The 15,504-nt window shown below is 36.1% G+C and overlaps 3 protein-coding genes across 3 annotated transcripts; 1 reads left to right on the forward strand and 2 right to left on the reverse strand.

Annotated features, from left to right (window-relative positions):
• Positions 1-1,159: 1,159 nt before the first annotated feature.
• On the reverse strand, positions 1,160-7,025 carry LOC103866587 (insulin-degrading enzyme-like 1, peroxisomal). The gene is made up of 26 exons (XM_009144529.3): positions 6,788-7,025; positions 6,606-6,681; positions 6,401-6,468; positions 6,229-6,320; positions 6,064-6,137; positions 5,938-5,981; positions 5,714-5,765; positions 5,475-5,597; positions 5,263-5,375; positions 5,031-5,193; positions 4,852-4,944; positions 4,662-4,747; positions 4,485-4,571; positions 4,095-4,198; positions 3,726-3,828; positions 3,539-3,634; positions 3,271-3,460; positions 3,139-3,200; positions 2,954-3,058; positions 2,672-2,873; positions 2,386-2,594; positions 2,152-2,276; positions 2,028-2,079; positions 1,850-1,936; positions 1,650-1,772; positions 1,160-1,568 (listed from the first exon to the last, which is right to left on the reverse strand). Exons 1-26 carry the CDS (start codon positions 6,923-6,925, stop codon positions 1,323-1,325), a joined length of 2,913 nt encoding a protein of 970 aa, XP_009142777.2. The 5' UTR covers positions 6,926-7,025; the 3' UTR covers positions 1,160-1,322.
• Positions 7,026-7,284: 259 nt separating this feature from the next.
• LOC103866588 lies at positions 7,285-10,447 on the reverse strand. Its single transcript, XM_009144530.3, has 3 exons — positions 9,817-10,447; positions 9,227-9,724; positions 7,285-9,107 (listed from the first exon to the last, which is right to left on the reverse strand). The coding sequence occupies exons 1-3, from the start codon at positions 9,908-9,910 to the stop codon at positions 8,584-8,586; spliced, it is 1,116 nt and encodes a 371-aa protein (XP_009142778.1). The 5' UTR covers positions 9,911-10,447; the 3' UTR covers positions 7,285-8,583.
• A 1,566-nt stretch (positions 10,448-12,013) lies between these two features.
• On the forward strand, positions 12,014-15,139 carry LOC108871984. Its single transcript, XM_018659092.2, has 9 exons — positions 12,014-12,637; positions 12,714-12,993; positions 13,080-13,194; positions 13,507-13,631; positions 13,989-14,070; positions 14,178-14,289; positions 14,362-14,519; positions 14,618-14,738; positions 14,810-15,139. The coding sequence occupies exons 1-9, from the start codon at positions 12,455-12,457 to the stop codon at positions 15,137-15,139; spliced, it is 1,506 nt and encodes a 501-aa protein (XP_018514608.2). The 5' UTR covers positions 12,014-12,454.
• The last annotated feature ends 365 nt before the right edge of the window (positions 15,140-15,504 follow it).

Below are 15,504 nucleotides of genomic sequence, written 5' to 3' on the forward strand. Positions count from 1 at the left end.
TCATCTGAACTGATGTTTGTGAAAACGCTCAGAGGAAAGACAATAAGCCTCGAGTTTATATCATCCAACACTATCCACACTCTCAAGACAAAGAAACAATCACCCATAATGAGCAATGGTTGAGTTTTGCCGAAAAAGAGCTCCAAGACAGCTGTCTTGTATCCGATTACAAAGAATCCACTCTTAATATGCTTCTCTGTCTCCGAGGTGGTGGTGTTAAAAACCCTAGTCCCATTATTGAACACGAAGAAGACCAACTTCATGTGATATGCGATTACGAGAATTGTGCAGTTCCATAAAATATAAAGTCTACCGAAATTGTTGTATGACATATCAATTGTTATGAAACAAAATAAAAATTCTTAAACACCACTTAAATTGATAGGAAGAAAGTAATTATCCAATTAAATGTTAATAGTTCTATTAAATCTAGACCAATTGCCACAAAAATATGTAACCTTGGTATATTAACAGTTTCTTATAAAAATTAGTTTAGATACTTTTATATTCTCTCACCTAATTAACTTATTGTTTTCATTTTCCTTAACTAATGAGACACTAGTAAAACATTCACAGTTGGAGAAGCTCTGAATGTGATCTACAATAGTTGCATATATTTTTTTAAATTTTGAATATAACTTAGTACTTATTTCAGAGATTTACTTTTTTAAAAATGTTTTTGTGGATATGGTGTTTAATTCCACCAATTTTCATATCTATACTATTAAAAGAGAAACATTCTGAAAAAATCTACTTATGTAAAGTCGTTAGACCCATTCACTAGACTTAAATTTTTTTTATTCTTACTTTTATTATCTCTAACTATACAACATTATTATTAATCTATAAGATCCTCCTAAGATTTTGTCATTAATTTGCTGTAATAAAATAGTAACTAACAACTAATCATAAATGATTCATAGACGGTTCATATTTATTAGCAATTTTTGAATAACTTCAAATTTTATTTATAATCCAACGGATCAATTTTTTGAACAACATCAAATTTTATTTATAATCCAAAATAATCCGCGCTTTTGAAGTGCGGATCAAAATCTAGAAATAATCCGCGCTTTTGAAGTGCGGGTCAAAATCTAGTAATATTTTAATTTCGAAGAATTTTATAGTTTTGAGAATAACTGTCATAATCACAATCATATACGGTTCAATATTTAGTTTTGCCATCTTCTTTAAATCTATTTCATTTGTTTTTTGTGAAATTGATGCCAACATAAGGTTCACCTGTTTTATTCTTACAACGAGAAAGGATCGAAGAAGATATAAAATGATCGTCTTTGTATAATAAAATGAGATTCAGCCCCTCACAGTTTGGGTTGTCCGCATCCTCTGAACGACCCATGAAGAGGCTGAGCCTTTCTGAAACCAACAATGTCCTCAATTTCAACAGATGGTGATGGGACTTCATCCTTGTCACTTGCCATTTCGTTCAAGTGCTGGCTCCCATACACTCTTATGCTCAATGACTTCTTCTTCGCAGCTCCAATCTTGATGTATTCCTCGAAGAAATCTATTAACTCTTGCTTCTGAAGCTGCCTCAGTGCACCAACCTGTCCACAACACAAGTCAGTTTCTCCCAAAACAACTTCAATACTCACTTGAACTAATCCTACAACAAGTGATTATGTTACCTCTGCCTCTTTACGGTTGAATTTGAGTGTGCCCCTTTGAATCTCTTGCCAGTAAAAACGGGACTCCTCCTTTAAGTTCTTGTATTTTTCAAGCTTCATGTCTATCAAAGCTGTTACATTGCTCTGGAGGAAAGAGTAACTCATGTCAGTTAGTTAATAAGGATCATATTGTATTAGCTACATTGGTTCACACTTCTCACCTTGAATTCCTCATCACTCATCTCACGAAGTTTAGTCTCAAAGTTCTTCAGCAACAACTCCACCCTCGAATCAATATGTCCAGGACCCTGTTTAAAACCATCAACACCCGAAGGCAGTTACAGACGAGAGCACTAAGGGTTATTAGCTCAATTCTATCTGACAGAGATGATTTGGTACCTTCACTGATGACTGGATAATGAACTGTACACCATAGATGCCAGAATCATTCCTAAGTTGCAGAAAAGCATGGTTATACCGAATTCAGGTGGGGACAAAGTAGGAAACAAAAACACAAATATACCTTTGAGCAAGTGCAGTGATGTAACCAAGTTGCTCCACCGTTCTAAGTTGGTGAAAGGTGGGTTGCTTTGCAACGAGACCAAATAGCTGAAGCTTAATATTCATGGCAAACTCATCTCTGTGAACCTGTTCGTGGCAACCAAAGTTTCAATTAGCCACCAAAGCAGTATGGTCTCTCGAAGAAGACCCATATTAAGATCAGAATCAAAAGCCATCTTCTAATCTGAACAAGTACCTGGATATAGTGAACTAGAGCAGAGTTTTCATCACTGGGGTTTGAGCCATCTTGGTGGTAAAAGTACTTCATCCCTTCTTCGAGCTTCACAACTCTATTAGTCAGGTGCTGGGATGGGAACAGCGGTCGGCACTTAGGCTTTGGATCATTAAAAAGAACATCTTCAACATGCTTGACCATTGACTCAGCTTCGTTATCCTCCACATTACCTGAAATGGAGTCAAGATATATATTTGAACACCAAGACAACTTCTGAGAAAAGGAAAAAAAAAACTAATCTAAGTACCTGCTATATAACACTCGATGAATGTCCTTGATAACAGCATTGGGACAAACTTAGCTACATCTTCAGCTTCCAAATGAGAAAGAACGTCTAGTTCCTCTGTCCAAGGCCAGGTTTGATCTTGTAATATCAGGGAGCAATAATACATTGCTTGGTGATATGGCTGTCGGAACTTGTAATTTTGATACTCTTTTGTGACAGTCTCCTATTAGAAGACACAGATTTAGTGGTTGTCTAAATTGTTAACTTAAGTAATAAAGAGAGAAAAAGCTTAAGCATGATCACCTTGATAACAGCAAACCTGTCAGGTCTAACTTCAAAATTGGCTATCTTCTCAATAACAGTGTCCAGTAAAATCCTCAATTTGTGATTGTAACCAAGAAGGGTCAACTAGGAAGGGAAAATAAAAAGAATTAGCGCAAAAGACAGGCAAATGCATGTGGTGTGAATGAGGAAAATGCCAAACTCACCTCGAAACCATTGTCTGAAAGGCTCACACCATAGTGAAGACCAGCAACTTGTGCATAATAAGCTATACAACATAGAAGAGACAAAAAGTAAGTGAAAGAACAATACTGACGGATGTATAGATTAAATCTTACCATATTCATTTAAATAGTCCATCAATAATCTCGTAAAGATATCTGTAAGAACTGCTGCGTCAGGAGAGCTGACTGCGAGAGGACAATTGAAATCCATCTTGAAATACGCCTTTGGTTTCGAGAAAATCGTGTCTGGCTTGTACCATAATCTCGAGAAAGGGGAGTTTCTCAACAGAACTGGAACATTCTCCTGTTCCAGAACTTGATCACATAAGAAACACTGCTTCACACATTAAAGAATTAACTAAAGTGTGGTGAAAATTTGGACCTTGTTCTTAGCATCCTTTAATGACAAATCTGTAGGAATGAAAACATTAGGCGCTGGTAGGTGCAGGTTAACATCAGGAGCTGACTTCACCCACTCCTGTAATTATTTTACATAAACCAAAAAGATTAACAAGGCAAATAAACTAATCACTGCCAGTAACAGTAAGAATTACATATCAAGTGTGAACCTGAATGGTAGAGCTGGTTATCTTCTCAAGAGAATAGGCAGTGTTATACCATGGCTCATTCTTGTCCGTTTGTCCTTCAAATTTCTGTGACTCCCAAAAGATTCTACAAAAAAAAACAAGACAACAGTTTGGTTATATCAATAGATTCCAGAGCTTTGACAGCATGTAAACTCTCATAGCATGACAGGAAATGGACAAAGTAAACTGCCAAAAAAAGCTAATCAAGATATCGAATAAAATAACGTGTCGTATGCATCTCGTCCTCAGATATATTAGAAACAATGGTGGAATTAGCTTAGGTATAAGCTCATGATTTCATCACCAATAAAATAAAAGAATTCTAAGTCACTTAAAGATAACAAGACTTACCGAGCATTGCCAGGAGAAAGCTCATCTACAACCTTTTGTATAGTGGCTGGATTATATTTAGAAGGCAGGGACAATCCAACCAGCCAGTCCCTTGTCGGAAATATCTGAAATATAATTGCCAAGGATACATAATTGTTGATATATTAGCATGAACTTGGGTGTGTTCTTTAAGGATGTAGATTACCAAACTTAGTTTGCACTACATAACTCCATATGTACTTCTAATGTAATAGTCAATTGGTCATTGACGTAGTACCAGAGTTAAACATATATTCTTCATTTTGTTCATTGTTAGAGACACACGAACTCAAGTATATCAAGCAGTCATAGGTATAGGTCACGTATAGAAAGCCTACAAGGAAAGCTAAAGAAGAAGAAAATATAACTTACTTGCATGTTTGATGCAATATCCACTATATAGGACATTGGTGGTGTTTTGTCTTGATAATGAAATTTTGTCTCACAAATAGCTGCGAGCTTCAGTAATAACAAGAGATGTATCAAAACCTTATAAGGATACTAGCAAGATAAGAGTAAAAAAAAAAAAAAAAATTAGCATAGCCATACCTCATCAAAAATCCACTGACAAACGCCAGTCTTTTGTAATAGCTGAATGTATTTGAACAGCAGCCCCAATATATCTTGCATATGCTCTGTAAACACCAAACACACTCATACTCTCTATTCAACACAAGAATGAATATGACTGTTGTGAACTTTCCTAGAGTTAAAAGAGATACAGTAAGAGAAAACCCACCATGACCAGCGTCGGTAAGTTCAATAGAAACCGTGAAGAAAGAATAATCAAGAGTCCAATCTCCTTCACCAGCAGAAAGTCCCGTTGCCCACCCTGCAAGCAATAAAAAGACTTAAGCAAGAAACACACACAAAAAAAAGTTGAAAACCTATTAAGCATGTGCCACAAAGAAAGCATACCCAAGGTTTTCAATGCATGAAACAAGCTTCCTTCGCCTTCATGTCCAATTAGATGGCCAAGGTACCGGCATGGTGCTTCTTCGTAACGATGAATGCTAGGAGTTACGGGCCATGACACGTTGAGCTTGTGTCCTTGCTTTATAGGAACAGCCTTCACAAGAATCTAAAAACCCAAACACCATCTCAGAAACATTCTAGCATGAATATTCTGAATTTACGGAGGAACAAAGACCTGCAAATGCTCCGGAGTACATGGCTGACCAGGGAATCTAGGGATAGTTTTGTTGGTGTTTTGGACTTCCTGGAACATCCCTTCCACAAGATCTTGAATTTTGTCAAGGCTTTCTGAAAATATATCCAGAGCAAAGACATCAGTGTTACTTATGCCTATTTAAATAGAAAGAAAGAGAAGTTCGAGGTTTGTGTTAGCAAGAAAAAACATACCCTTCCCATATACAACGAGGTGCATGATGTTGGCAGAATAGTGTTCTTCATAGAACTTAATAAGCTCGCTCGTTGTATCCACTCCTTTCGCTTGGGGTTTTACATGAAGTGTATCCATGTTTCCTAAGCACAAATCTCACTTTTTAGGAAGCACAATTGACTATTCATGTTCATCATGATAAATATCATCTCATAAACGCCTTCATAGCGAAAAGAGTGGAAAATTTTAGAATATGGACCTGTGCTAAATTTGTGAAAGGGATGGTCTTCTTTGCTTAGATGCTTCTGTAACTGTTATCAAATAAAAATGACAGAAAGAACTAGTTAGAACGTTTTGCGATGTATTAGATATTTCTTATCATAATGATATTCTCAAGTCTCAACAATGATAGTAGCACCAACGAAATGAGTCGAAATAAATAAATAGCTCAGATAATATTTTTGTTTAGAACCAGAGCTATACCTGTCTCATTCGCCAACCATCAGAGAGTAAGTTTTTCTGATTCTCTGGATACAGAAACCTCGTTATAATCATTTTAAGTTCAAGGACTAGAGCATGATAAACATAAAACAAAGAAAAAAAGCAAACCTGAGTCAACAGCCTTGATCTCCCTCATGGTGGCCTCAGCTGACATTAGTGGTTTGATAAAGAACTGAGCAAACCTGATTCAGTAAGTTAAAACTTAGACAGACAAGATAGTAGGTAACAGATTAGTTAGCAATAAAAAAAGAAAAAAAAAAACAAGAATTAAACCTGTCCAAAGCCTCACTGAAACAATCAGCATTGATATCAAAATGGTAGTTTGTCTCTTCAGAGGATGTATACGCGTTTGTGCTCCCTCCATGCTACACCAAATAAATTCAAGACTAAGAGAACAAACAAACACAAGAACAAATTCTCCAGAGTATATATATGTATATAATACCTCAGTGATGTACTTGGAGTAACTATCTTCCTCTGGGTACTTTGCACTTGCATAAAACAACATATGCTCTAAAAAAACACACAAAAAATCATTATTACAAAATAACCACTCAATGAACATTATAATACACAATTAAGCTCAAATGATAAGATGGGGACACATTAATAATTGAGAAATTACAAGACTTTGGAGGATATCAACGTACCAAGGAAGTGAGCTAAGCCTTCTAATCCTTGTGGGTCAGAGAAAGATCCGATACTAACGCTCATTGAAGCAGCACACTTTTTTTTTTTCAAAAAGGATCAAACTTTACGAATCAGAACTAAAGGATCAAACTTTATTAATCATAATTAAATTGAATCAATCAAACCGGAGGGATCTCAAGACCTTATCTGTATCGGGATCGCTGATCAAGAGGACTTGGAGAGAGTTCTTTAGGACAATCTTCCTGTATTCTCTGTTGTCCGTACGCGGCTTCAGTATCTCGACGCCGTCCACCATCGTGCTCAATTTCTCGACGGCCATCTTCGTCCTTAAGGATTAGTTTCGTTTGGCTTCGGTGTTGTCTTGTTCTTGTCTGAATGAAGGATATCGCTTCTCTCTTCTACAGAGGAGAGAGAAGTTATATAGTGTGCTAAAGTCTACGTCTGAAACATATCTAACGGTGTGGATGTTGCCACGTCATCTAGATCGGGAAGCGTAGCGCAAGCAATAAGTCATAGAATAATTATTGGGTCATAATGCTTATGAATAAGTCCTGGACAATATATATTCCATATAATTAAGAGTTATTAAAGGCATACAATATAGTTTTGACTTGGTAATGGTCTTTCTAAAACTATTAATTTCTGTAATTTATATTCTTGACCAATCGGAATCCAAACTGAACCTTTTGTTGTTAAACTTTTGATTTGATTAGTCATATTAAATCGATGGGTAATTTCAAAGTTAATTTAATTATCATTTTGGTTTATTAGTAGATCCCCATAAATTAACCGCAGTTTCAATTTTTCCAATGTTTCATAACTTATTTATATACCAAATCATATTTAAGTATACCAAATTTTACTAGAAATATATAAAACTTACAAACGGAGAACAATTCGAATTTTACTAGAACCAAAAAATTAATAAATTCCAGTTTAGTTCAGTATAAGTAGGGCTGGGCACAACTACTCGTTACTTACCTTATACTCGATATTTGACCTGTACTTGCCTCGTTTTTTCAAGTACCCGTGGTTCTCAAGTCAAGTATCAAGTCGCTGAGTTTTGCTACTTACAAGGTAAGTAGCAAGTATCACAAGAAAAACTACGACTCACCTTGATATTATTCGTTACTTATTTTACAACTAAAAAATGATAAATAAATCATAAAAACCAAAGCCTTAAACAAATATTTATTTGTTGTAAGAAGTAAACAATACTTTCTTATTGAATTCTATTTTTTATATTAGGTGAAAATATTTTATTTAAAATAACTATAGTGTTTTTACCAAGTCGAATAAATAAAACAAACTTTCATAACCTTTTCTTGTAAAATAATTATCTATCAAATAATTTTTAGAAGCTTAGAAATATATCCAAGTAATTAATAAATACTTATAAGTAGCAAGTAATCGAATAAAACAAATAACTTGCAGTTAACATATTTTTGAATAAGTACTTGAAATAACAAATACTCGTTTCCGACAGGTCAAGTACGAGTAAAAAAATCATTGTTTTATTCAATTATTTTCGCTACAAAATATCAAACCAACTGATCCAACTAATCAAATAAACTCGATTATTTGAATAAACCAAAGATTCAGCTCTATTTGTAATCTATGAATAAATGTTGTCTATCTTTATTTTGTAGTTTATGAGTGCTGTATTTTATCTCGGTTATGATCTGAAAAAATGATCTTGAGAGCGATCTTGAAAGAATACGTGTTACTTGAGTTTGAGTTGCAAACCTTATAAAATTTAATACCAACAATCTCATTTAACAGTATCTCAGCGTATTCCACACCACACATACTCAATTTACATACAGAATGGAAATATCCCATGCATCATCGGTATGAGTTGTAATGACTTTGACAACAACAAAAAGAGTCCAAGAAGAAATTGCTTATAAAATATGGTATTTTATTGAGAAACTTTTGTAATATCTGAGTATGAATAGAATCAAGAACCACAAATTGTTAATGGGCCGGGAGTACAAGAACACTATCAAGAACAGGTCCACAAAGATGACCAAAATCATGCAGCTTAGTATGATAGAACGCACTGTAGAACGTTAACCTGGTACGGTCAGAATCGGCAACAAACTTAAAATGTCCGGTTTTGAAAACTCCCTTACCTTCCGACACGAAAGAAAGCTTAAACGGTTCTTTTCCAGCAAACGCCTCTACCGTCATCGACCCATGACAGCCGTTTTGCGCGTCTCCCACCGTGAACGAGAGCGTGTATGCCTTCCCGGCGACCGTACGAATGATCTGAGCGATTGCACTTTCTCTGCCGGCAACTAGCTCAACGGCGGCGAGTCCTGACGGAACCTTGAAATGACGATTATCAATATACTTCACCGGTTTTAGAGATTCAACGATCCATCCCGGAAGCGGAGAGATTAAGTCTTGGATTCTTGCCGGAATCAAGATTCCGGTAGAGTAGTTAGCGAACACGTGTGGGCCGATCTCGAACCCTCCGTTTTTTACTAAGTTTCCTCCTATGATTATTACATGGAAGATAAGTTAGGTTACCGTGTGATATAGTAACATCAGACCCAAAACACACAAAAAGTGTATATTGTCCAAAATAAACCGGATCTAACCGCAAGCAATGTACCTCTGTTGTACCCGAGAGGAAGCATCTCTTTGATAGCGACAACATCTACGAGGGGTCCACATGTACGGTCCTTTTGAACACCAGGGTTATGGAAAGTGATTTTGACCACATCCGACATTGCCTTGAAAGCCCAAGCGTAAGTGTCTCCACCATCTGAGCTAAAGACCGTCTGGATGGGAAGCTCGTCTGCCTGACCAGGCACAGAGACTTTGATGTTCTCGTCCTGAGCGCAACTCCTCGTGGCTCCAAATGTTATTGAGTAGACAAAACCACGATTCACTTTAACCTCTTGAGAGATGGAAGCTAAGCTTCCTAGTCTTATAGCGTGGACCCCACGTGGGACCGCGAAATGGAATCCTCCGGGCTGAAGCCCACCGGAGACTAGCTCCACATGGCCGGAGATTTCCCAGTGAGGGAGAGAGTGTGCGCCGATTATTTGTCGACCCTTCATGTTTGATTTGGGAGGGATGTGCTCAAAGTTGCCATTTGGGAGAAGCCCTGTATATATAAATAGATACAAAACCATAACGTTACAAATTCATATAGTATGAGTCGAGTTAAGTGACTATGCAAAATGGTGATTTTCTTACCATCAAGATGAGGAGCCCGGCGTGGTTGGACGCTGTGAGAACCATGGCAGAGAGAGAGGAGGATGAGAAAGCAAAGAGTGGGGTAGAGAGACATTTTTTATAAGTTAAGAACACTAGTCTTATTCTAATGTGTTAGTGTTACCTACCCCAAGGCCTTGGGGGCTATATATAGGATAGGTAACAAATTATTAATAAGCAAGCAAGAAAATTCGAAGAAGCTTCATGGACATTTTCGGAAGTATATAATAAAGTAGTTCTAAGCTTATTTAAAAAAAAAATATAACAGTTTTTTTTTGTATACAGACGTATAATACAAGAGCTGTGGACGGAAACTCGAGCCACGTTGAAGATTGCATCTTACGAGCCGCATAGTGTGGCTCATTGTCTGTCATGTTATATTGATCGGTCGTACGAGATCCAATATTACTAATATACTGAATATATCATATAGTCTTTGTATTCTGTGTGCAGTGATGAGAAGCTGGACTATGACGCTGAAAATATGAGACGAATCTTCCAAACACGAATTTATTACACATCGAATATTTATATGATTTGATTAATTAGCAACATATCACAACACCAGTTGAGCTGAATATTAGTAATGCGATCTAACCCCACCCCCCCCCCCCCCCATCTATACTATTAAAGCAGAATACTTCTTATGAATCTACTCCTGAATTTTCCTATTAATTACAAAACATTCCAAATCTTTTTTCAATTGTTTTTTCAATTGATTTAAATGTTTTTCGAAAATGAAAAGCCCAACCAATTTACTACTTACATTTTCGTTTTTAAGCCCATTAAATCGTTTTAAATTTCATTTACTCAGAGATTTACGGAATCAAATCAAATAAAAAGAAAATCTCCCAACTTGAGGAACACGCAGAAAAATATTTTAACTGTTTGACATGGTAACTGAATTTTCTCAAAACTAATCTTAAAATATAGAGAGATTCGATTTTAAAAAAAAAATCCCCCAAGTTTCTCCTAAAACCTAACACCTCGCTTTGACCCCGATCAATATTATAAATAGGCAGCACCGGTTTCCTATTATTAAATATTTCTGTTATTATAATTTAAAATTTATGCATTAATTAAAAATATGTAGAATGAAAAGTGTAATGTCTATTACATTTTTCATATAATATTTATTTAATAAGTCAAAATTATAAATAAATAACTTTACCAAATATATCATCACAATATGATTAAAGTTATTGAGTAGGAGTTTACCATTTTAAAATCTTTTAACTAATTAATTATTTCACAAACAAACATTTTGATTTTAATAATAATTAAAAAATAAAGAAGACAATATTATAAAAATTGACTATAAACAAATAAAAAATCTATTAAAATATAGATTAGACAAATATTTATTAATTTAAATGAAATTTTAAAAAGAATCGATTCCGCGCTTTGAAAGCGCGGGTCAAAATCTAGTTTATATTATAACCAATAACGTAACATGTTTGATGAAGTTTGCACTTTCTTTATTTCTTTTACCACGGGAGATTTTGAATTCAGAAAAGGGAAAGAAAGCGAAAAAAAAAACACTTAATTCCATCTACTCTTGAGTCTTGACTTATTAATTCGCATTAGTTAGATAAAACCCAATTGATCTTAGCTTTGCTTTTGTTTTATTCACGAAATATTTATTGCACCATGAATATTACTTAACATGTTAACCAAATTTAAACTTTGAAATCTGGATGACGTTTTGTGTTTAGTCAACTACGTATTCAACTATATTATTGTAATTGAGTCATACGCTAGCATAAACATGGTCAACTTTTTGGTTCTTTTATCTGCAATCGACGTAGTAATTTGTTTTGTTTAATAAAGCTTCATGCTCAATAAAAGTATAATCAAATAAAATAGTTAACGAGATTTACAAAATAAATGCGCCATGTGTGTACACAAGTGATATGAAAGGTAGCTCCAGAAGTCCACATCTGGGTCTGATCCGCTGATTAATCATCGCCCTGATTTGCTCTTCAAGTCAAAATAAAAGAAAGTGTATAGTGATTTTGAATAGAAATGTTAAAATATATAATCTTGAGATGTCACTAATATGCAATCCTTCCTCAAAGCATGTTACATATTACATGTTGAACATTATAAAACACATTGAATCAAAGTAACATAAAACTGTATTTTAAAAAATACTTTTACAGAAATTAAAAATCAAACAATAATAAAAGGGATTGAGCGAGAGTTTTTAGAGAGTCCACGTAGGACAGAATAATTAGCCAATCAGAGACTCTTTTTTTGACACGTCATTATGACTGCTTTCGTATGGGCTTAATTGTTCAGATTTCGTATGGGCTCTATTGTTTTGTATGGGCTTCATTGTTCAGATTATCCTGCAGCCCATCTTATAATGCCCATAAATCTGATCTCTCTTCCAACGTTGAGAGCTTTCTTCCGACTCTTCCACCTCCGACTTTTCCACTTCATCTTCTCCAACGCCTGCCTTTTTTCCCACTACGTTCTCAATCAATTACACTGTTAAAGATGATCTTCAATGTTGTGATTCATCTTCCCTTTACTTCTCTTATATATAGTTCTATCCCTAAACCTAATTGTACCCTAAATAAAAAAACCTACTCTGCAAAAAAAAAAATCTACGGCAATGAAATCCGCCGTAAAGTCTCAGCTTACCACCGGAAAAGCTCCCCTCGCCATGTATTTCAATGACATCTCTCGAGGACTATCAGAGTCACAGCTCCGATTTCGAGTAATCCACTTTTGGGAGGCAAAAAATATAGCGAATAGGACCCTCATTGGGATAGAGCTCCTGCTCATCGACGAACAGGTATAGGTTCTAATCTTCAACTTTCATTCCATTCATAAACCACCATCCTTAACTTGAATTATTTCAACTCCTGCAGGGGACTGTGATGCAAGGATTTATTTCCTCTTCTCGTGCTCCAACGTACCTGCCTCATCTGAAAGCAGGAGCAACTTACACCCTTCAGAATTTTTTGGCTGCCACAAGCAAGGAGATTTACCGCGTCGCTGATCAGAATTTAACAATTTCATTCTCGAACGGCTCTGTTCTTGCTCCTCTCGACGACATCCCCGTCTCCGTCTCTTTTCCAACCGACAGGTTCAGGTTCCACACACATGAGGATTTCCAAGCTCACCGTGGTCTCAGGGGCGATCTCTACGGTAAAACCTGCTCTCATTTAGTTTTCAAACTGCGTATTGATTCTTATTGGGGCTTCTCTGCTAATTTTCATATAAAAATGTTTTAGATGTCGTTGGCCACTTGAGGCTGGTGAATGGTCAGTCTCTCATTGACCGCCCCGTCCTTGACGAAGCCGAAGTAATCAGCACGCGTCGTATTTTGGTTCATTTGCAATCAAAAGAGTATGTGTTTCATTCGTTATAATTTTGGCTCGCTGTCATCTCCAAAAAAATTAGCTCGCTGTGATCTCCAAATACATGTTTAGTATTGTTTCATGTTTTATTTTATATGAGATTAGTAATATGATCGCTTTTTGTTATTGAATTCAATATATCTGATAAATCATACGTTATGTTTTACAAAATAAATCAGCTAAGTTGTGTTAGTTTGGTGATAAAATAAAGGTTATATATTGGGCTGACGCTCTAATGCACTGCAAAACTTACTCCGTATGACAGCTTATTAAATATTTCTCTGTTTTATAAATTTTACAGTGAACCTGTTATGAAGCTCTACCTTTGGGACCAGGCTGCAAAGGACTTTTACAAGAAATTCACATCCAGTGAGGACACTCCCACCGTTCTTTTGGTCACGACCGTTAACCCAAAAGTTATAGCAGGTAATCAGTTACTCCCTTTTCATCACCGAACAAAACAAACAATTAATCCCTATCATCACCGAACCACTAATAATACAAACATTAATGTTTTGCCATGCTGTTTGTCTTCTGTCTCTACTGTTTACTTATCAAGTTATCAAACACGTTTGTGATCCAATATAATTAAAATAACCTGGGTCAATTTTCTCAGGTTTATGATCCATCCTTTATCAATTACAATTTCATTACAATGTGAATGCTTGATTGTTTCAGAAAGCATTAGGTTGCGTTTGTTTGCTGTTGTGTTACTTTCCGAACTTTCAGACATTCATGATAGTGTCACTAACGTGTGTTTTAATGTGTTAACCACAAGAACAGGTAATTTAGCTCTCAGTTCGATGGCCTCCTCCCGTGTCTTTATAGACAAAGATATTCAGCCCACGATTGATTACTTCAGCTGGTTAGTCACTGTAGAGACAACAGTATTGTGTTTGTCAACTCCAATTAGTGTTCTGTTCAGACTCAATTGAGTGAGCCTTCAATCTCATGTTTTGTAAATTGTCTCAGGTTGGGTTCTAACCCAGAGATTGCAAAGCGGGTAAATGCAGATGAGGTTACTAGGTCTGAGACAATGACAATTGGGCAGATCTATGCTTACATCAAGCAGGAAAATGCCAAGGTAAAATACAAGCTCAAGATAACTCTGTGAAAAAAATATTCATGTGATTCACTTGCCTTTAACCTATTGCAGGAAGCTTCTTTCGACTGCATAGCCACAATTGATGATGTTAAGCGTGACAGTGCATGGTACTATATTGGCTGCAGCGGTTGTCAAACAAAGGCCACCAGAGGTCCTTCTTCGTTAATGTGCGCCAAGTGCGGCAAAACTAATGTGTCTGGTGTAGCAAAGTGTGCATTCTAACCTCCCAACTTCATGTTTCATCTTTCCTTTTTTCACGATCATGTTTCATTTTCTACAATTTGATTTCTATTTCCTTTTATTTCAGGTATCTCGCAAAGATCTCTGTCTATGACAAAAATGACCAGGCTGTTTTTGTCCTTCTTGGTGATGCAGGAAGTGAGTTGACAGGAAAGAATGCGGCAGAATTGGTTAACAACTACTTTGAGGTACCTAGCCATCAACTCAAACCTCTCCCAGTTCATCTAAAATTAACTTTATTCTTCCTCGAATGTTTTAGGCTAATCAAGACCTTGGTGCTGGCCATCAGATGCCTGTCCCCCAAGCATTACTCGACACCATTGGCCAAACACATAAGTTCAGGGTCAAGGTGTCTAAGCTCAACTTGACAGGCAAGATTCAGGCCATAACCGTTACGAAGATTGTCTCATCAGAGGTTCTGCCACCTGTGCCAACTCCAACTGAAATCCCACATGATGTGGAAGATGAAGTTGCCTTGCCTTCTGCAATTGTCATTGATGGCTCTGGATTCAAAGCTGATGATGCGGACGGAAGTACCAGCAGCATGGATGAATCACGCAAGGCTAAGCGTCCCAAACATGGCAAATAGAAATTATGCCACTCATTTTATACATGCTAAGTGGTCGCCTTTTTTATTTCAGTTTGAGTTAAGACTATGCTTTTTTTTGGTTATTTTAGACTTTGCGTCTACAGAACAACTTCGTTTTTTTTTTGGTAATGCCTACTGTCCTTCAGATGAGTCTATACAATTGAGGCAACACTCCTTCTCTGATAAATTAGATACATAACACGGACATATATTGCCTTAGTAATGTCAACACTAACGCAATCAAAGTTTTAAAATACAATTCAAGTTTGAATAAACTAAGCGATATAACATTAAAGCAATGTTAAAAATATATCACCGACCAAAAAACATTAAAGCAATGTTACAAATATATATCGCCTACCAAA

This window comes from Brassica rapa, chromosome A05, assembly GCF_000309985.2.
Source record: "Brassica rapa cultivar Chiifu-401-42 chromosome A05, CAAS_Brap_v3.01, whole genome shotgun sequence".
Classification (NCBI taxonomy): Eukaryota; Viridiplantae; Streptophyta; class Magnoliopsida; order Brassicales; family Brassicaceae; genus Brassica; species Brassica rapa.